Below are 22,066 nucleotides of genomic sequence, written 5' to 3'. Positions count from 1 at the left end.
TACTCGGGCACACCCTCAAGGGAATGACAAAAAACACTTGAGTACATGACATTCCCGCCACACACATCACAAGCAACGACCCTCCCAATTACCAAAATAAAACTCCTCTAACAATATTACACACTTCTAGAATGTTCACTTTGTAGAATCTTCAACAACTACCAACTGTCATCAAACAGACCAGCGACTACATTAAATCGTGGTCGACACCAATAACTATCATCATCTCTGCTAACTCCATTAAAATTCATTTTTAACGAAAATATGAATCCCCTCGACTAAGCCAACATATGATATATAAGATAACATATGACTTAAGTTCCAGGATCACCGAGATCTGCCAGCACGGGTGTCGAAGCAAATTAATTTAGTTTTAAACTGTCTAAAGGCTGGGCCTTGAACTGTTCTGCGATCACCCACTCGTATCTCCCTTTCCACTTGCCCAACACCACTGAACCTAAATAATTAAACGGCATCGGTGGGATAGTGTCCATGGAAATAAAAGGGTCTGTGAAAGGTCTGCGACAAAATACACTATACGTCTACACCACTGTTCATGACTTCTGTTCGTAACAGCAGACGGACAATCTTCTCGGGAGCCAGAAGCCCATGATATTGAGATTTTACGTGGTTCTCGTAGTTTTCTTTTTTCTTTCCCCTTTTCATCACTTTTCGTGGGTATTGTATATTTCATACATATGTAGGTTCAGTGTAGGGAACTGATTGTTTTTATTTATTGATGTGTCAATTTCTTGATTAATTTTTATGTGGATTGCTGTAGGTTTGATAGTTGTTGGTAAACAAAATGGGACCGAAAACAAAGTACACTGAAGGTGAGTATTAATTTTGTCAATTATTTCTTGTTCCTTGTAATATTTATTGAAACTGGCTACAAGAATACATTCTTGTGAATATAAAGAATGTATTTGGATGAGTAGAATGCTCATGTTAGTCATTTAATATAAAAATAGCATGTCTGAATATTGGAGTTTAAATTTTGAATCTCGAGGAAAGATACCGGTAGCAAGGGAAACGGTTGTTACTCTTGATTGTTGTAAATAGGAATTATTGACATCTAATATATTATTCAGATAATTTCTTTGATATGCCTCTGAGTATGTAACATCGTCGTTTATTTTCGTAACGATGATATTTTGGGCTAAGGTGGATCATTACCAAGAAATAGACTCGTAATGGGACTTATCCTGAAACCATATTGAGTAATAGGCAGCAAAGTACTATTGCTGTATCGGAAGATGGTAAACAGTAAGAAATAGAGCTAAAAACTGGGTTTCACATCTTAGCTCTTCAAAAGTTTAGCTGTCAGACACAAGTTGAAGTAGGGTTATGGGGTGAATTATTTTATCTTGTCACCTTGTGGCAGACTGGAAAAGTCTCCAAGTTGTGGTTGTGTGTTAGATTTTTCTTTTTATTGAACTTTCTGTGTGAGTCAGTATGAAATTAATTTTAGCCAGATCTAGATAATAACCAATATACCTCATTTCTTTTTTATTAGTAGTAGTAGTATTTTTTTAAATGTTCATTGATGGAAATTTATTTTGACATCAAATCTGTTGTCAAATAGTTTTGACCAAAATTAAACTTATAAATCAGTTAGACACCTACATAATAACATACAGAAACCAAAATCCTCTAGTCCTCTAGATAGAACATTACATGAAATTGATGGGAACATAATTCTCGGCCAGAACCCTATACCATGCATCCATCACACGATGCCTCACAAGCAACACCAATGGAATGCAACAAAACAATTGCACCAATTGCATATAACAAAAAAAATTGGTAAATTTTTAGAAGTGCACACTTATGCGCTATAATAATAGAAAAATAATTTTGTAAATTATAATACATGAATGTCATATACATTATTCTTGGCAGAAATCAATAATAGAAAAAGTTGCTAAAAGCTATTAACAAACAAATGTAGCTGCATTGACTACTTGGACTTAATGTCTTGGTAGGGGCAGAGATCAAAGAAATTAAAGTATGCTAAATTTAAATATTCTAACCCAACTTAATCTACCCGGTGATACTAAACTGTGCCCAAACGTGCCCAGCTGTGCCCTAATGTGCCCAAACGGCACCAATCAATTGAAACCAAAGATTTATGCTCTCAAACTATTCAAAATAGTATAAAGTATGATTTTGGAGAATTTGAACCAGTTTGATTCAAATTCTGCAGAGATATTTTGATGCAAAGTCTTTGACACTCCCGATGAATTTTCTCCCGGTCGCCATCTTTGTTTTGGCTGCAAGTTTTGTAAGGCGCCGCTAGATGGCTTGTGGCACTGGAGCGTGGCATGAAAACGCAAAAATTCCGTTCATATTTCAAATTTATCGTCAATTTTCCCATTTGGGGGGGGGAATAGCTGCCCCAGCCCCCCGGCTCCTATGGGCCTGAATAACGACATCCACTACAGACCTTACATTTGAGATTCCGGTGTGTATATAAGAACAAGATAGTTTATTTACAAGATTAAAAAATGCCAAACAAATGTGGATATTGGGACCTGACTAGCACAATGGAGTAATTGTTTAGACAAGCTCGACTAATTTATATTAATTGTGCAAAACAAGGAACCAAGCAGCCAAACAAAAGAGGCTTAATGTTCATCATGAATTTTACACTCTTTGCTAAGCGCGGGTAGCACTTTTTGATAGAAATTAATCAAACGATACAGAATTTTTCACAATAATATCATACTACAAGAATGAACTATTACTTTAATCATTATTACGCCAGGATAAAATCTTAAGTTCTCATCACGCACATAACATAGGTAAAGTTAGGGCACGTTTGGGCACGGTTTAGTATCGCCCTAATCTACCTAACCTGACCTTCCTGATTCTATCTAACCTACCTACCTAACCTAACTAAATCTGCCTACCTAATTTAACCTGCATTAATAATGTGGTACCTATAATTCTGGAGATTATCAGGCCGTCGTTGTTGTCTCCGACCTCTGAATTTATCAAAAGAAAGATGGCATCTAAAGGAGTCTACACAACTTTATATCTTTTAGCAACTGTTTCTATTGTTGATTTCTGCCAAGAATAATGTAAATTATGTTGATGCAATATAATTTACAAAATTATTATTTAATTTTCTTGTATTATATCATGTAGGTGTGCACTTCTAAGAAATACAAACATTTTATAATAATATATGGTATTTGTTCAGTTATGTATATGGACGTGATATAGTGATAGAAAATTAAATACTAATTCTGTAAAGTATAATACCTGAACGTAATATGCGATTTTCTTGGCGGAAATAAAAATAAAAAAAATACCTTGCTACAAGCAAACATACTAACGAACGTTGTCGTTTATCAAATGTTGTCTGCCTGGTCCAGTTGACAACTGGTGTACGCCCTCAGTACTTCCGCCAGTACCTCGCGAGGTATATATTCTTGAAGGAATGCTGTGGAGCTGAAATCCATGCATTCCTTCATGCTAAGAAAAACCTATATACCCTGCAATCAGAATGATTGAACAGGCCGCCAACATCCATGACGACAATGACGATCTGGATGACCTTAAATTACAGGTACCGGTTTACCAAATACAGGTTAGGTTAGGTTAGATGAATTTATCATCCTTTCATTTCTTCGATGTTAGCATCTATCATAACAAACATGGCATACCGATCATCTGGCATGATATTGTTACTTAAGAAATCTGTTTTAGCAACTTATTTGTTTTTTATTTCCACCAAGAAAATTGCATATTATGTTGATACATTATAATTTACAAAGTTGATAATTAATTTTCTAATGCTATATCGCGTCCATGTACACAACTGAACATTTACCTAATATACTGCCTATACTACAAAAAAAAAAAAACACTAACTCACTCAGATCATGAAACAGTCCTTTAAGACTTAACTTAAAGTTTTAGAAGTGCACACCTGAAAAATATATCGGTAGAAAATTAAATATTAATTGTAAATTATGATACATTGATGTAATATATGTTTTTCTTGGCAGAAATCAAGAACGGAAAGAGCTACTAAAAGCAATACACTAACAAAATGAGCCACGGTGACTGCTTGAAATGCTGTCTTTGTTTTGATAGAAGCAGAGGTCAAAGAAATGAAAGTATGATAAATGTGTCTATTCTAACTAGGAGTGTGCCGATTAATTGGCATTGGCAAGAATTGGCTTTTTTGTAGTCGCCATTAATAATATTTTGCCAATACTTTTAAAATAACAGCACAAGTCGAGTAAATGTTTGAGCAAATTATATTGATTTATTTTTGTATTTCTTATTTAAAATTAAACTAAAAATAATATATATATATATATATAATATATATATATTCGAAACAGTAAAGTTTCTACAACAGAAATTAAATGAGAGTAATATGGGAGAAAATTGTCCAGGCGTCCATGGACTCGGTCGATTTTACTTGCTTATATGTACGAAAAATTGGTGGACGGATTTACTCCCACTTCGTAGCAATTTATAGCCAAATGAATCATTTATAAAGAATTTCTTTGTGTATTTTGACAAGTGAATATATAACAATACATCTTTATGCATTTTGGCTTAATTCTCTGTTATTCAAAAATACAATTTTTGTAAGTAGACTTTAGAGGCTTAGAAATCGCTAAATTAAAAAATCTGGCATCATTGTTAATAGGATCACATGTATTTTATTAGTGTTTTTAAATTTTATATTAAATGTTGTTTTCTCTAACAAGTTGATGTTCATCAACAACAACATAATAAAAAGTATTATTTAATTTTTTTGTTTTATGCATTTATGTATTGTTTTAGTGATTATATACTACTGGCTTTTAGAATAAAACCACTAATTAATTATGCTTAGTGATGTTGGTTTAAAAATATTTGTAAACAAGAATTTTTTATGGAAACAAGTACATACATATACCAAGTACTTATTAAAAAGTAGATACATAATAAAATAGTTAAAAAGTAGCCCAATCTGTCATGTATAAATCTACATAGATGATAAAGCAAGTAAAAATCATAGTTCAATTACTTTATATTAAAACTGATATACAGTAATTATATAAAGTAGAATAAAACCACTAATTAATTATGCTTAATGATGCTGGTTTAGAAATATTTGTAAACAAGAATTTTTTTATGGAAACAAATGCTTAATAAAAACTAGATTCATAATAAAATAGTTAAAAAGTAACCCAATCTGTCATGTATAAATCTACATAGATTATAAAGCAAGTAAAAATCATAGTTCAATTACTTTATATTAAAACTGATGTACAGTAATTGTACAAAGTGGCATCGGCATTGGAAATAAGAATACTGTAAGCAGGAATTGACATTGGCAATTAATGGGAAATAGGAATCGACATCGTCAAAAAATGGAATCGGCACACCCCTAATTCTAACCTAACCTATCTAACCTAATCCACCTAACCTGCATTTAGTAATATGGTACTGATAATTCTAAAGGTCATAAGGGTTGTCATCGTGTGCACTTCTTCAACCTCCACATCTATCAAAACAATGATGGTGTCTTGAGCAGTCACCTTTGTTCTATTCGTTAGTATATCGTTTTTAGCAATTATTTTTGTTATTAATTACCGACAGGAAAAAATTATTTACATTTATGTGTTATAATTTACAACATGTATATGTAAATTTCTAATGCTATATTGTGTAGGTGTGCATATCTAAAAAATAACCAATACTCAAACAACAACCCCTAGACTGGTCCTACTAAATAATAACTAGGACTGCTTGAGACCATACAGTACCAATCAGACAGTAGGTGTTATGCCTGGGTGATTCTAAATTGTTTGAACATTTTAGTTCATATGTAATTTAGATTTACTTAAACTGAAATAGAATTTCAACCCCACCCAGACACAATTAGATGGCCAATTATACCAAAAACATATTGAGGCACTAGGTAATGTAGCGCCCGGGCATCGATTTGCTAATGACTGGTTATTTCTTAGTCTATTGAAATTAGTTTTAGCAGCTACATTTTATTATCTAGTGTTTGACTTGATTTAGCTGAAGATTATCAGCTATATGATATAGACTTGGTTTAGCTGAAGAATAACAGCTAAAATGATATAAACTGACAACCAATTACTCAGTAGCTTGATATTGTTTGCATAGATGGGGTGATTCTAAATTCTCTGAGCATTTCATTTCTGAAGTCATTTAGATTTACTTAAGATTACTAGTTGATATAGAATTCCAATTCCACACTGACACTGCTAGATGCCCAGTTACACCAAAAACATCAGTAATCAAGACACCAGTTAATGTAGTGCTTGGGCATTGATTCATTAATGCTCAGGTATTTCTTAGTCCACTTAAATGAATTTTAGCAGTTACATTTTCTTATGAAGTGTTTGACTTGGTTTATCTGAAGGATAACAGCCAAAAACAGTATAAATTGAAGACCAGTTACTCAGTATCTTGTAAAGTTTACTTAAGTTGAAATAGAATTCCAACCCTACTCTGACACTGTTAGATATCAAATTACATCAGAAACATCAGACTCAAGTTATTTACAAGACAGCAGGTAATGTAGCACCTGGGCATTGATTCACTGGTGTCCAAATATATTGTTGGTTACTCCTTGCAGAGATGAGGCAGTAGATGTAATGCCTGGATGATTGAAAATTGTCTGAGTGTTTCAATTCCGATGTTATTTAGATTTACTTACAACTTAGAATTGCCCGGGCATTACGCCTACTGCCCCAACTATGCAAATGATATCAACAAGATACTGAGTAATTGATCTTCAGTTTATATTGTTTTTGTTTGTTATCCTTCAGATAAACCAAGTGAAACATTTGATAACAAAAAAGTAGGTGCTAAAATTAATTCAAATGGACTAAGAAATACCTGGGCATTAGTGAATCAGTGCCCAGGTGCTACATTACTTGTTGTCTTGACTACTGCCAGAGTGGGATTGGAATTCTATTTCAACTTATAGTTAGATGAATAAGTGACATAATTGTTCAAATTGGGTTAAAAGTATGGCTGCCAGTAAGCACTAAATTTGATCAATCTGGACATTATCTAGAGCATTACATGACTGAAGTGGTTTAAAGCTTTCATATTTATAAATAGTTTATTGTAATAAAATGTATCTAAAAAAGTTGCTTAGCAACAAGGCAGATCTAGATAGCTATTCTGGGGTGAGGGCAAACAAGGTGCCGTAGAAGGTTTGATTTTATCAACTATATCAAGACTACCCCATTATTTTGCCACTTGGGGGCACCAGCATAGCTCCTGGGAGGAGGGGGTGACATGGCCTTAATGTGCACTGACACACGTTTAAGTCGGTGTAATTTATTCAACTATGCATTCAACAGATGCAAATGTCACTGGTTAGGCAGTACAATCACCCCCACACTGACAGAGAGTAGTACACCTCAAGCTGCCTTGTTACATTTGCAGTGACCTCTGCAGCCTTTTTTTACATCCACAGCATAATAGCACTAGAGAGGAAATGCAGGATTCAGGAAGGGTAGTCCACAGTGGTTTTCATTCTGGTGGATCTGTCCAACCCCACTCTCCAGGAGATGGTAGTGCAGGAGTGACATTAAAGGCTTGTGGCCACCCTAAAAGCACAGTGCAGCATTTGTTGGTGGTAGAGATTCCATTGACTTGCCCTGATTAGTGAGGAGATGCTGGCACACTTCATCAATATTGCCCATGTCACTAGTTTGGTCGCACAGTAAAATGGTGAAGCTCTCCAATATGGCTGTAACTCTCCAGGAGCATGACCCAGAATACAAAAAGTGGCTGTTGCTTCATCAAATGCTTTCCAGGTCTGCCATGCCAGCTGCTTCTCTCTTGTAGCAAAGGATGAAGCAATGTCGCATCTTGTGTAAGCAGAGAATATAGGCAGAGCGATGGCTCTTTCAGGACCAATAAAAACTGCTATTTTGTGGACAGGTACAGTATGTATTTAGAATAATGGCCAATCCCAAAAGCATACAAGTGCTCCAAGTGTAGCCTAGAGATTGCAGCAACTGACAGTACCACCACATCTGTGTCAACTGTTCATATGACAATCTTCAGGTAGCATTGTCTGACAGCATTGGCAGTGTGCAGCAGCATTCTTGTGTCAGCTTCTTCCTGACTATAGGGGCTCAGGGTTGCGGTGGTGCTGTCATTTGGCGGGTTGCAAAGAACATCATCTCCTAGGGTGGCAACAAGCTGCTTTCCTACTGGTATTTGCTGCATTTGTATTGTGTGTTTAGCCAGAAAAGTAAACAGTTCCTGGATGTTTGCATCATTTCTGAGAAACTGCTGCCACCTACCAGGTAACTTACTGCTCCCCTCAACTCTGCATCTGATCCCCATTCCATGGCATTTTCTGGTTTCAGCCTTCAGGCTGTTGTCAACATACTGGTCCCACACTATATCCACCTTGTTTGCTCGTTCCAGCTTATTTTCAATGTAGGACAAGAAGACTTTTGCTGTATAGTCATCAAATGTTTTGGAAGCAACTGGCTTAAGCATATTGACTAGTGCAGCACCATCTAGGATGATCACATCAGAATCCTGGGTATCAGAGCAACACTCAGCACTGCTAGTGAGGCAGTCAAGAAGATCTAACTTCTTGCCAGGACGTAACTTGCCATCTTGAGAGAGTGAAGGTAGGCACATCTGGTTTTCCTGCCTAAAGAATTCATTAAGATCACCTTTTCATGACTGACATGCAACATACAGTCGAGAAAAGAGTGAGCAGTCACTTTTAAGGGACTGGAGTTTGGACTTGGACTTGCTTCCTGCTGGAGGCTGACTGAACAGCTGAATATTTTATTTTATTTATTTATTTCATTTATTTATTTATTTACATTTTTTTTTTTTTTTTTATCATTATTATGGGGTCATCAAGAGGCTTGTTGCCATTCACTATGATCTCCTCAACAAGACCTGATACTGCTGCACTCCAAGTTCTTCAGCCTGACGAACAGACTTAACAGCTTCTTCATCCATGATGTCATGGATGTCAAGGCACATCAACTCCTGGCTCTCCTCAATAAATGGATTCCCCATGGCAAGGAAGACTTGAATGATGGAAGACACTTGTCTGGCAAACGTTTTCTGAATGCTCACAGTCTGTTCATGGTGCCTCAACACTTTACCTTGCTTGTTTTGCCTGGCCTCCAGTGAAGACTATTCAGCAATCAGTCTTGTTGTCTCAAGACCTGCTACAAAATCCCCAGGTCCAGATGAAATTTTTCCAAGAGTGCTTAAAGAATGTAAATTTGAAATTGTGACCAGTTAAAAGAAATATTTAATAAGTCTAGACACTAGTTTTGTGCCTATTGCTTGGGGGGCAGACAAACATTCCTGTTTTCAAAAGGGGAGATAAGTCATATGCAACTACAGGCCAATCAGTTTGATATCAATTATAGGTAAAATGCTTGAATCAATAATTGCTAATAGAATCAGAGATCACTTAAAGAGACATAACTTGATTTGTGACTCACATCGTGGTTTCTCTAAAGGTAAGTCATGTGTGACTAATCTTCTATCTTTTTACACTAAAGTATACAAGGTGTCAGATAACAATGATAGTTATGATGTTATTTACCTTGACTTTAGCAAAGCGTTCGACAAGGTGCCCCACCAGAGATTACTAAATTAAGTCAAAGCCCATGTCAGAGGAAAAGTGTGAATGAATTTGGATCAGTGACAGAAAACAGCAGGTCACCATAAATGGTGTAAAATTCAAATGGGGGAGTGTTTCTAATGGAATTCCCCAGGGCTTGATTGTCCCTTATTGTTCATTATGTATATAAATGACTTGGACAATGGGATTAATAGTGATGTTAGTAAGTTTGCAGATGATACTAAAATAGGAAGCCTAGGTCGAGCAAAGATGACAAGATTCTCCAGGAAGATCTTAAATTTTTTTTCACATGGTTGGTGAAATGGCAAGTGCACTTCATTGTCTCAAAATGCAGCATGTTAAACATAGGATTACAGAATCCTGAAAGTAGATATAGCTTAGATAACACGTTTTTAGAGAAAACTGAGTGCGAAAGAGACTTGGGAGTTCTAGTGAGTCCTGACCATAAATCCAAGAAATAGTACATTAGTGCCAGGATCAAAAGTTAACTGGTCATTAGGTTTCATTGCTAGGACAGTTACAAATAGTAGTACGGAGGTAATTATCAAACTTTCTGGTGCTAGACCCATCCTTGACTATGCAGTACATTTTTGGTCTCCCATCTTATAGAATGGACATCAGTTCACCAGAATCAGTACAGAGGAGAATGACCAAAATGATATATGGATTAAAAAAATTACCTTACAAGGAAAGGCTTAGGCACCTTAATCTACACTTAGGAAAGACGCAGAGTGCTGGGTGATCTAATAGAGGTGTTCAAGTGGATCAGAGGCTTTAACAAGGGTGATGCAAACAAAGTCATCATATTAAGCCAACAGGGCAGGACTTGTGGTAATGGATTTGAATTGGACAAATTTAGATTTAGGAAGGAAATAGGCAAGAACTGGATTACTAATACGGTAGTCAACGAATGGAATAGACTTAGTAACCATGTAGTGAATGTTAAAACTATTGGTTGTTTTAAGAAATGGTTAGACAACTTTATAGATGGGGATGACAGGTGGTAATGGACATGAAACTGTATAGTGTAGGCCTTATGGTCTCTTGCAGTCATCTTCATTCCTATGTTCCTATCTTCTGAAAGCTTCAGAATTTTATGTTAGACCCACAGCACCACCATCTTCTTTAAGGAATGCATTGTTCTGTTTGTGTGCTTGATAAATGGCAGTTGCAGAGAATGGATGCTGGCTCTTGCAAATGCAGAATCCTCCTCTGTAAAAATCCTCAGCAACTTCTGGATGCATGTGTTCAAGACTGATCATGTCCCGCACATGAATAGATTCCCATCTGTATGAAAGTGGCAGTTGCTGACAAGTCTTTTGAAATAAACACCACGTGAGGATGGAGCCTTTATTAGTACAATGTTCTGCTTGTTACTGCTTATTCAAGTACATAGTTGTAATACACATGACTGAGAATTGGGGGGAGGGAGGGAGGAAGAGAGGTAGGGGGTCACTGAATATTAGGAAAGGTTAAGGAGAAGGGGGACCAAATGTCTGGGAAAATGAAAGGTTAGGGATAAGATGGAACAATTGGCAGGGTGAAGGACATTAGCTCACAACCGAGGAACAAAAGGAAGAAGAAAATTAGAAGGGTGGGCAAATGTCTACTTGGGGGGAGGAGGATTTTGGAGGGCAACTAGGGATAGCTTAAAATTTTGTAGGTAATGGATATGAAAGGAATTAATGAGGGTGAGATGTTGAACATGCCCCTGTTTTGTTCAATTGTGTTGGTTCCTTGTATGATGGCTGCTTCCAAACATTTTCTACGGATCTTGTCCAGTTCATGTACTAGAAATTCTGTATTTTCCTAGTCCATCAAGTGGTTGCTACTGTTCCTGTGTGCAATATGCACATTGGTGGTGACATCACGCCAGACATTGTATCATTGTTCTCGTATCCAGGTTTTTAGATTATATGATATTTCCCCAATGTAGGATTTTTCACATCCTAAGCATGGAATCTGATAAACACTGGCTTTATTGTTTGGCATTTTGCTTATGTTTATTTTTGTCCTAATGATGTCTGTAATTGTCCTACTGGTCTGGCACACTACTTTCAAATTGTTGGTTTTTAGAATATGAGTCAGGGTGGTGATGTAAATGGTGGTTGGTAACATGAGACATTTGACTGTCCCACCTTGCTGTCTACTGCCTTCCAGAATCTTAATGGCCTGTTTTCTGCATTTATCAACAACGAAGTCTGAAAATTTTAATTTGTAAAAAAAAGTTTCCCTGATATACCAGCACTCTTCTAAGTATTCTTCACTGCATATTCTGAGTGCTGTAAGTAGTCTTCCTTAGGGCGCTCAGAATATACAGTGAGTGAAGAATATTTAGAAGAAGGTTGATAGTATATAAGGAAAACTTGGGGAAACATCATGCAATCTAAAAACCCAGATACAAGAACACTGATACGATGTCTGCCATGATGTCACCACCAATGCGTGTGTTGCACACAGGAACAGTAGCAACCACTTGATGGACTGAGAAAATGCAGAACTTATAGTACATGAACCAGAGAAGATCTGTGGAAAACGGTTGGAAGCAGCCATCATACTAGGAACCAACACAGTTAAACAAAACAGGGGCTTATGCAATATCTCATCCCCACCTAATTCCTATCATACCCTTTGCCTACAAAATTTTAAGCTATCCCTAGTTGCCCTCCAAAATCCCCCTCCCTCCAAGTAGACATTTGCCCACGCTATTCATTTTCTTCTTCCTTTTGTTCCTCAGTTGTGAGCTAATGTCCTTCACCCTGCCAACTGTTCCATCTTATCCTTAACCTTTCATCTTCCCAGACATTTGGTCCATCTTCTCCTTAACCTTTCCTAATATTCAGTGATCCCCTCCCCCTACCTTCCTTACTCTCTCCCTTACCCCATTCCCCATCATAATTTAATCTCAGTCATGTGTATTATGACTATGTACTAAAAAAAGCTGTAACAAGCAAAACATCGCACTAATAAAGGCTCCATCTCCACATGGTCTAGGGCAAAGAACTATGGGATCTGCTTGCATAAAATGCCAATGTAGAGATCAAAGTCAGACTCTTGCAGGGTGGTAGACTAGAAGTAGAAATTGACACACTCAGTACTTCTCTTAACACACTATTCTTCACTGCATATTCAACTTCTGACTCCATCTCAGTGTACCGGAGATAGGCTTTCTTCATTAAGATATGCAGGCAGCAGGCTGTTACCTGGTGTACATCACAAGTGTGGGTAATATGGGTTGCTTTTGTGAAGGAATCTGCAGTGACTGGAGAGGTAACTTTGGCCTGTATGAGGGCCTCTATCCATCCACTCTCCTGCAACCAATCTCCTAGAATCTTCGTTGTTTTCATCTCTAAATGAAGACTACCCAGCACTGACAAATTTGGCTTCTCCATACTTCTCAGGCCATGTCCACAGTATTTCTTTGCATATGGGAAAGAGTGGCTGATCAACTGATGACTGGAACATGCCCTGAGTTGAGGTATTCTACGGCCTGCTGGATCACATCCATTGAATGGCATATCATTGCAATGCAGTTTGACTGCTCTTGAAAAAGAGGAAGAAGGGCACTGATATCTGACATGATATCTTGTCCTGGCTGATTATTAGCATGGTAGGCAGGCTATGACACATTGCTGTCTCCAGAAATATCTGCCAGGTTCATGCCATCCATGCTGTACAAAATCAAGATCCCTTTATCAAATGCTTAAAATTCTGCAGAAAGCAAAATATAGATTAGATAGAAAATGCAAGGACACACCCAGTCTTTTTCAGCAGTGCTTGTTCTACCAGTTGGCCATCCCTAGTAAGTGGACCATTAACTTTGGGAACAATGAGCCCCTCCTTCCTTTTATGCATCACTAGAGGTATACCAGTATTGGAGTTGAGCAGTTCTGGTACCTTTTTGGAAGCAGACTCTTGAAGCAGGTATACATTATGGTGAAATGTTCCTGGATTGTCCTCTGTGAGATGCTGAAACAAGGAGATGCCAGTTCCATGGAAGGAATCCATGGCTGTAGTAGAGCTGGGATTGTGATCAAAGTTGTCATTGGCTTCTTTGGTTTCCTTGTTCTGTTGATATTTCTGTTACATGATCATATGAAATAGACAATCCAAGTTCAAAAAGTTTGTCCACAAGTTGTCACTTGCACATTTTGTTATAGATTTTTACAGGGCTGTGGAGTCGAAACACAAAACCTCCGACTCTGACTCTTCTGTTTTTGGCACCTCCGACTCTGACTCCGACTCCTCTATTTTTGGGAAAACCGACTGACTCCTCTTCATGTAATTAACTCATTATGGCCTACATATTTTATAAAGCCTATACAACACACATATGCTCCAATCTTGAGTAGACCTATATCATTATAACTGGTTTATATCAAAGAATAAAGATATATGTTACAGTGTGGCTTTCCTATGTTTGACCTCTTCATTAATACTTTATCACTGAAGTAGAGAATTTTTGAAAGGATATTGAAGAAAATTCAGTCAAATAAAGATTCTATAATGTACCTCTTGATTGAACTACATACTGGTACTGCTATGCGATTATTGCGATGGACATTACTCTGGTTCTGGAACCGATCTTATCGATACAAGTACAATACAAGATACAGCTGAACATGTTTGAAATGCAAAACATTTTTTTCAACTTTGAATATCCTTATTTCAATAATTCAATGTCAAAAAGTATAGAGGGGACAAAGAAGGGGAAAGGAGAGAAGAGATAGTATTATTGCGTTAGTCTACAGTTGAAATCATAATTATCCTACTGTTTGGCAACACAGCAGTGGGAGAAACCATCAAACTGATGGAGTGATGGAAACGACGCATATGTAACTTGACAGGAATATTACAGCTCCTGTGACTGTGTGTCAACAGAAGGTGGAAAATGGAGGTGTTTATCTATTTTTTTTCAAGCAATACTTTGGATGTTTATCGCTCTATGTATAAATTTGAAAGCCAGTGTTGCACAAGGATGTTTTGGGGGTTTAGTGGAATGACCACGAAGATAAAACGATGAGATTTATTACATTTTATAAAATGATGTTTTTTTTTTTATATAATCTACTTATAAGGAGTGTGCACTGCATAACTCTACAGGCTAAACGAAGGCATTATAAAGTGTAAATTTAACTGGAGTCGGAGTTGGTATATTTTTACTGACTCCGACTCCAGTGACACCGTAATTGCTTCCGACTCTGACTCTGACTCGAGTGACCGTAATTGCTTCCTACTCCGACTCTGACTCCACAGCCCTGGATTTTTACAACAGCATAGATGACCAGTGGTGTTTCTCTTGCCTTGTTGTGACTGATTCGACTGCTTCCATTTCCACAACAACATGAGCTGTTAAACTGAAGCAGTTGTGCCACTCTGAGGGTTGCTTGACTGACGACAGTACCTGATTGAGACTTGATGCTTGGACCCTCATGATAATTGCCACTAAAACCAGCAGTGTCTGTGGCACAGACTGTTTCCGGCATTCTTTGTCAAATGAACCTGTGAATGAAGTGTTCTTCTCTATCATGTGTCGACAGACAATCTGAGTTGCCTTTGCCAGAGTTATTGCATCATCATGATGTGTTTCTTCACATATCTAGGAGAGAGCATTGCCTATGTCTTCATTGAAGGCTAGTAAGATATTTTGCCCCTCTTTGTAGGCTCTAAGATCTGAAAAGTTGGCAAGAATTCTGTTTTTAGATGTGTCGAGTTTACACTGCTGCTCTGTGATACACCTAGTTGTTCCAGTCTTGCAGGATAAAATCAAGCAAGATCTGCTGACTCAAACACTGTTGAAACAGCTCCATCTTTCTTGGCTTCCTCAGTGTATGCAATCAGCTTAGATAGGATGAGTCCATGAATGATGTTAGCAATTTTGTCTTCCTTCTTGTCTTCATCATGTTCAGCAGTGGAAGCTTTCTTGTATAGTACACCTCAGCCAAACAACGAGAATGGTATAGTGTGTCTTGTGCAACCATATCTCCTGCACTAAGCTTAGCAATTAGCCTCTCATCTTGAAGATCCAATGCGCACTTATGAACATGTGCATTTAGAGGAAAGATTGATGCTCTGTGAAGTGCACCTGATTCTGATAATGGTTGGTCACAGAACAAGCACAGATCTTTCCTTTTTGTGACCTCTCTTCAATACTCACTCGGGTGAACTTAGATGAAGGTGTTTCAGAGTCTGGACATTCTCTTATTTTTCAGCATGTTGGAACCTGGTTGTGTTGAACTTGATATGGCAAGACTTGTGCCATTTTGCCTGGTGTACTTTGAGGGTAGCTCTAACACCATTGCCCTCATCAAGTAGTTGAATATCTAGAAGCACTGGAATACTACATAGTTCATGAAAATGGGTTAGGTTCTCTGAGAAAGTATTATTCCCAGCCCCTTGATCAGTATGTCTTGATTTTGCTAGACATTGCAAGTTCCCATCAGTGACTGCTTGACAAATGATACATTTGCTCCAGTTCGTTAGCTGAATGTCTTGAGATGACCCATGAATGGGTACTGCTATCTTGTTCTTACTGGCCATCTTCCCATCACACTTAGTCAAACCTACAAATAGAAAATAGCAATTTTTAACTAGAATTTGGAATTGAAATTTATAATTATTGGTTATTAATACATACTGCTAATTGGACTGTACAAAGTGGAACATACTGAAATATAGTCATAATGAGAGTACGTAATCTGTAAAATGTACAATAAGGACCCCAAGAATATGCAAAAATGTTGCATCATTGGATTAGCAACATACTTGATGTGTAAGGAAGTTGCTGCTGACTAGTTGATACAGTATATGGTTGATGAATATGAATATATAATGGTTAATGAATAGTATATCAGAAACCTCAGGTGTCAAAAATACAATGGCATAGAAATAGTATTGATAGTATAAATTGTTTAAAATTCTTATATTTTTGTATCTTTAACATAATATTAGCAATAAGCAACTCTGTTAGATACATTTCATTACAATAGTAAACAGTTTATAAATATAAAAGCATTAAACCACTTGAATTATGTAATGCTGAAGGTAATGTCCAGATTTATATTCTTTACTGGTGGCCATATTGGATAATGACTGCCATTTGCCTCCTGGGCATGGTTCAAGATGTCCTCATATCTGAAAAATATTCATAAGGGTCTAGTCAAATATTCTGCCAAATTTCATGCTTTTGAGCCAATTTGAACAATTGCATTATATATTGTCATTTATCTGCCTGACTATTAAGTAAACTTAAGTAAATCTTAATGACCTCAGAACTGAAATGCTCAGATGATTTAGAATTACTCGGGCCTTATACATATTACCCCATCGATGCAAATAGTATTATCAAGATACTGAGAAATTGGTCTTCAATTTATATTGTTTTTGGATGTTATCTTTCAGATAAACCAAGCCTAACACTTGATAACAAAATGTAGTTGCTAAAACTAATTTAGATGGACCAAAAAATACCAGGGTGTTAGTGAATCAATGCCCAGGCGCTACATTACCCAGTGTCTTGATTACTGATGTTTTTGGTGCAATTGGATCTAGCAGTATCAGAGTGGGGTTGATATTCTTGAGTAACTTGAGTAAATCTAAATTACATCAGAAATGAAATGTTTAGATGAATCAGAATTGCCCAGACATTACACCTACTGCTCCATATCTGCCTTAGTCCACCCTTCACTCCCATTCAGCTGCATGAAATCACCCATCAGTAGCCAGAACAATATTCACAGAGTGCGTTACAGTATTGAGCGAGTCAAGTTGACTTAAGGTCTCATATTTGATCTGCCTTTATCATAGCCATGTTGGACCAGTATCACAGGTGATAAAAGGTGCAGAATGTTTAAAATCATAACCAACATTTGACAAAACATAACATAATTAACAAAGTATTCTCTCTCTCTTTCTCTCTCCCTCTCTTTCTTTTCTTTTCTTGAAAACATAGCTATACAGTGAAAATGACTTTGCACCATAGTCACAATGCAGTCAGTGTAGTCACTTACTGTAGGAAGTAAAGTGCTGACATGAAACAAGCTCGGTAAATTGAAATGGGTATTGATATGGACTCTCATGATATTGGGGATGATGAAATAGTTGGACTGCAACCTTTAATCAACAAAATCTATAGGACAAAAGTCTATCAGCATGTCATACAGCAGAAAACATTACTTTCTTCAAAGTTGAATGTAATTATAATTGTCTAAAAAACAGATCGCAAGGTAGGGTTTAGCTCTTTCTTGACCCATATGCCACATGTTAGCTCCATCCCCTATCAGTTGAAGATTTTATTTAGCTTTTGAGACTAATCATATTAGGTTAGATGGCTAGATTATGGTACACATATCTGTTATATAGCAGAAAGTGCCATACCTAAGAAGGGAGAAAGAAAGTCACTCTAACATGGCATGATATTGTAATGGATTCTTTGCCATAGCGTACTATAACAGCTAAACCTGGTGCATGTTTTACTTTGCATCAGGGATACTCATCTTAATTTTCTCAAATTTAATCCTGTATAATCAACTCAACCAGTTTTGTTTATTGATGGTGATGTACAAAATAGTGTAAATACCAAGCTTTCTTTTAGCCTGTTTCTGCAAGATTAGAAATAGCCAAACTACATTTTGGCAAATGTTAATTGAGGCTAAATTCTAAAAGACCAATTTTCAGAAGTACGGTATTTTGGTGCGTTGATGTTTTAGCTTTGTTGATTTATGACCTTAGTAATTCAAGATTTAATTGCAATGTTTTTGGTAAATTAAGATGAATATTGCTGTCGGTAGTTTTTGGAGGCCTTTGGTCAGCTTAGGTTAGACTAACTAGGCTAGGTATGTTTAAGTGAGAAGATGTTTTACCAATCTTAGGTAGATGCCACTGATCCTGTGTTCTTCAGTCTATCTATGACTGCCCTACTGGCTGCTGCCAGCTTACCACCAGGAACCCTCCCCTCCCCCATCCATACCACCACTGGTGCTACCACCATTACCCACCCCTCAAGGTGGCAAAGCAATACAGCTGAGGGATGCCAGTACTGCCATTACACATTGCCTATCAAACATGAACACTCTTAACTTTTAACATCCAGGTGCTTTTGTCTGAGCTCAATTGACCACCATACTACCAATACTGATTATTTTTCCAAAATTTTGAATTTTTTCATGAAAACTTTAAAACTTGAACTATGGATTTGTAAGTCCCCCAAGTCTTGAAATTTTTTAATGGTGGGGATGGTGGCTCAGATGATTATGTCAGAATGGTTGTGATTGTAGGAATGCATGATACATTTTGTGACTTGACATACTCATATACTAAATGTATTAATGTGTTTGATCAGTGTGAAATAATTTTGAAAATAGCAATTTAGCTGTTGCTGTTTGTAATATATAGGGGCATTTTATGTATATTTGAGCTTGTCTGAACAAAATTGTTTTTCCCAAAAGATCTGTTATTTGCCCAGTATGATGCAAATACTGTACTGAATATAAGGCCACAAAATTTCAATCCTATTATCTCTGGAACTCCTTGTGATGGCTTATTGGAATTTTTTAAGGTTTTGTGGGTCCGTTTCTGTGTCACTGGTAAATAGGAGGAGGGGAGAAGTTGTTAATTGTAAGATGTGTGTTAGAATTATTGAGAAAAATAAATATAGAAATTTATATTGATCTGTGTCCAGTTCAGAGATGAAGTGTCAGCTTCAAGTGCAACCAGGTGTAGGTGAAAATGTTGATGGGTTTGGAAAACAGTAGCAGAGATGAAAATTGTTGAAGTATGGCCTCCAATGTTTGACCCCTTGTGGTTTGGTGTAGGGGTTAAGGGCTGGAGGTTTAGTATCTTGATGAACCTTGTCATCATGTTCATTAGATGCAGACTCTTGGAAACTTCGATCCAGTCCTTTCTTCTCTTCTTTGTCTATCACAGTGTCTGTTGATGACCAACTCAAGTTTGGATGTGAGTTTGAACCAGCTTGGCAAGCCCTTTAAATTTTACAAAAGTCTGTTTCCTTTGTTCAGTCTTGCAGAAGACTCAAAGCCTCTTAAGAAACTAGCCACAACAGCCACTTCAGCCCAAAAGTCATTCATTGAAGATATTTTATGTTGCTGTTGGGAAATATTGAGAGTAGGATAAGGTAGTATAAAGTATTGTCATCTGCATGGTGGGTGCATCTGGGGCAGTTGATGTATAACAAAGGTTATATTATTTAAATTACTCTCTGATTGCTTTGACTAGTAACATTTGTGAAATATAGTAGACTCTCTTATGGACTAGTTGGGAGGAGCCCCTGGGCAAACTGAGTGTCACTATATAACTATATATACAAAAAACTTTTTCTCCATATAAGGGAGGTACCCAAGTCTGATACAGAATCATAAAACTAATAAACAACAAGAAAAAACTGGTGTAAACATACCAAGGGCTTTTTCCCCCTTACAAAGGAGGTAGCCAAAGTCAAAAGGCATAAACATACAAATACAAAAACACAAACTGATAGTACAACACCAATTATTGACCCCATAGCACACCCATTCACTAAAACTTGGTTTTTGACTTAAACATGGTACAATATTTAAAAGTGGTGGTGGAAAGCATAAAAGAAGTACAAGAAGGGGAAGCATCATGAATTATTTGGGCTTGAAAGGGTGCCACATACTTGGATTTGGAAAATGTTCTTAATGAAAATTGTGTTTCTACTTTGATGCCAAGAATGTAATGCTCCTTAGGGCTTTTCTATACCGTGCAAATCACCTTAATGGGAAAATAAAAACTGGTAATTTAATGTAGGTGACACAACTAGAAGGCCATATTTTGGAGAGGCCCTTGGACCTTGGCCTAGGCACTACACAGCTATTGCTGCCTGCATGTTTCATACCTTGAGTGAACCTTGGGACCTTCTATAAATGTGTCTGAGGAGAAACATTGCATGTCTTACATTGTATTTATTTCCCAGCATACAACCAGCACACCAAAGAGGAACCAAAGTCCAAAATCAACTCAAACAAATTCTTCACAAGACAATCACCGAGCACATCCAACAAGTAACTTTTAGATATATGTGTGTGCTCACCCTGTCCTGTATCCACAAACAACATGGAAAACCATTCAGGACCTCCCTTCTGATCACTATCCAATAAAGGTGTCACCATAGAGCTTGCAGGAAAAAAATAATAAACTCAATCAAAGAAATAAAAAAGAAACTACAACAAAGTAACAATTGGCTTGGTAACAGACACCAGTCATCCAAAGTGTAACCACTGCACAGAAAACATAGAGCACCTTATATAGCACTGTCCTCCATTCATTTTTTGGAAAGCAATGCAATATCTTCACTGAGTGACTTCCAGGTTGAGCTGGTGGCTGTGACCAGTATCCTAGGGACTACAGCTCTTCTTCAAGAGAGAAATGGGGTAACATATTTATTTATATACCAGAATGTATTTTTCTGAGATGATTCAAACTAGCTGCATCCTGTTTCCTTATTTTCATTGGTTTGATAATGTCAGAACTGGGAATTTTTTTTACTATTTTGACATGTATGAATTTTGCAGGTTTCTTATTCATGGCTTGCAGTTTTTGCAAGTTATTTTGTGTTGAATAGGGTTTGTTTTTAGTGATTTTGGCTGTTTAAATTTGTTGGAATTAATTTGGGTACCTTTCATTGGTTATTTTATTGTGTATAGGATGGGTCATAAGAATGAAGGATACTGCAAGAGACCATAAGACCTACACTAGGCAGTTCCATGTCCATTACCACCTATCATTCCCATCAATAAAGTTGTCTAACCATTTCTTAAAACAACAGAAAGTTTCAGCAATCACTACATGGTTACTGAGTCTATTCCATTCGTTGACCACCTTATTAGTTAACAGATTTTTTTCTCTCCTTCCTAAATCTAAATTTGTCCAATTCAAATCCATTACTGTGAGTCCTGGCCTGTTGTCTCAATATGATGACCTTTTTTGCATCAACCTTGTTAAAGCCTTTGATCCACTTGAACGCCTCTATTAGATCACCCTGCACTTTGTGTCTTTCCAGAGAGTTGAAGTTAAGGAGCCTATGTGTCATTTTGGTCATTCTCCTCTGTACTGATTCTGGTGAACTGATATCCATTCTAGGATGGAGACCAGACCTGTACCGCTTAGTCAAGGATGGGTCTAATGCCAGATAGAGTTTGATAATTACCACACTTCTATTTATAACCATCCTAGCAATGAAACCTACTGCTCTGTTAGCTCTGTTCCTGGTGCTAATGCACTGTTTTCTGTATTTAAGGTCAGGACTCACTAGAACTCCCTAGTCTCTCATGCATTCAGTTTTCTCAAAAATTTATTATTTACTTTTAGGCTTGTGTAACCCTACATTTAACATGCTGCACTTTAAGATATTGAAGTTCATTTTCCATTTCTCAGACCATATGAACGATTTGTTTA

General features: G+C 37.0%; 2 protein-coding genes across 3 annotated transcripts in view; one reads left to right on the top strand and one right to left on the bottom strand.

The window, feature by feature from the left end:
* Positions 1-705: 705 nt before the first annotated feature.
* Positions 706-22,066, top strand: part of MRG15 (mortality factor 4-like) — a 74,838-nt gene continuing 53,477 nt past the window's right edge. Inside the window, exon 1 of one of the 2 annotated variants that reach the window (XM_076207942.1) lies at positions 706-833. In XM_076207942.1, coding sequence (XP_076064057.1) covers positions 806-833 — 28 coding nt within the window. In that variant the 5' untranslated portion in view covers positions 706-805. The remainder of the gene's footprint in view (positions 834-22,066) is intronic. The other variant, XM_076207941.1, reaches the window with a different exon arrangement.
* The window catches only part of LOC143038570 (uncharacterized), a 50,558-nt gene continuing 42,752 nt past the window's right edge, over positions 14,261-22,066 (bottom strand). Inside the window, exon 3 of the mRNA XM_076207944.1 lies at positions 14,261-16,197. The gene's annotated coding sequence lies outside the window, so the exon portion shown is untranslated. The remainder of the gene's footprint in view (positions 16,198-22,066) is intronic.

Source organism: Oratosquilla oratoria, chromosome 24 (genome assembly GCF_046742065.1).
Source record: "Oratosquilla oratoria isolate Oo_2021 chromosome 24, ASM4674206v1, whole genome shotgun sequence".
In the NCBI taxonomy this organism is placed as follows: Eukaryota; Metazoa; Arthropoda; class Malacostraca; order Stomatopoda; family Squillidae; genus Oratosquilla; species Oratosquilla oratoria.
Note: the sequence above shows the minus strand (reverse complement) of the source record. Positions and strands in the feature narration are given on the sequence as shown.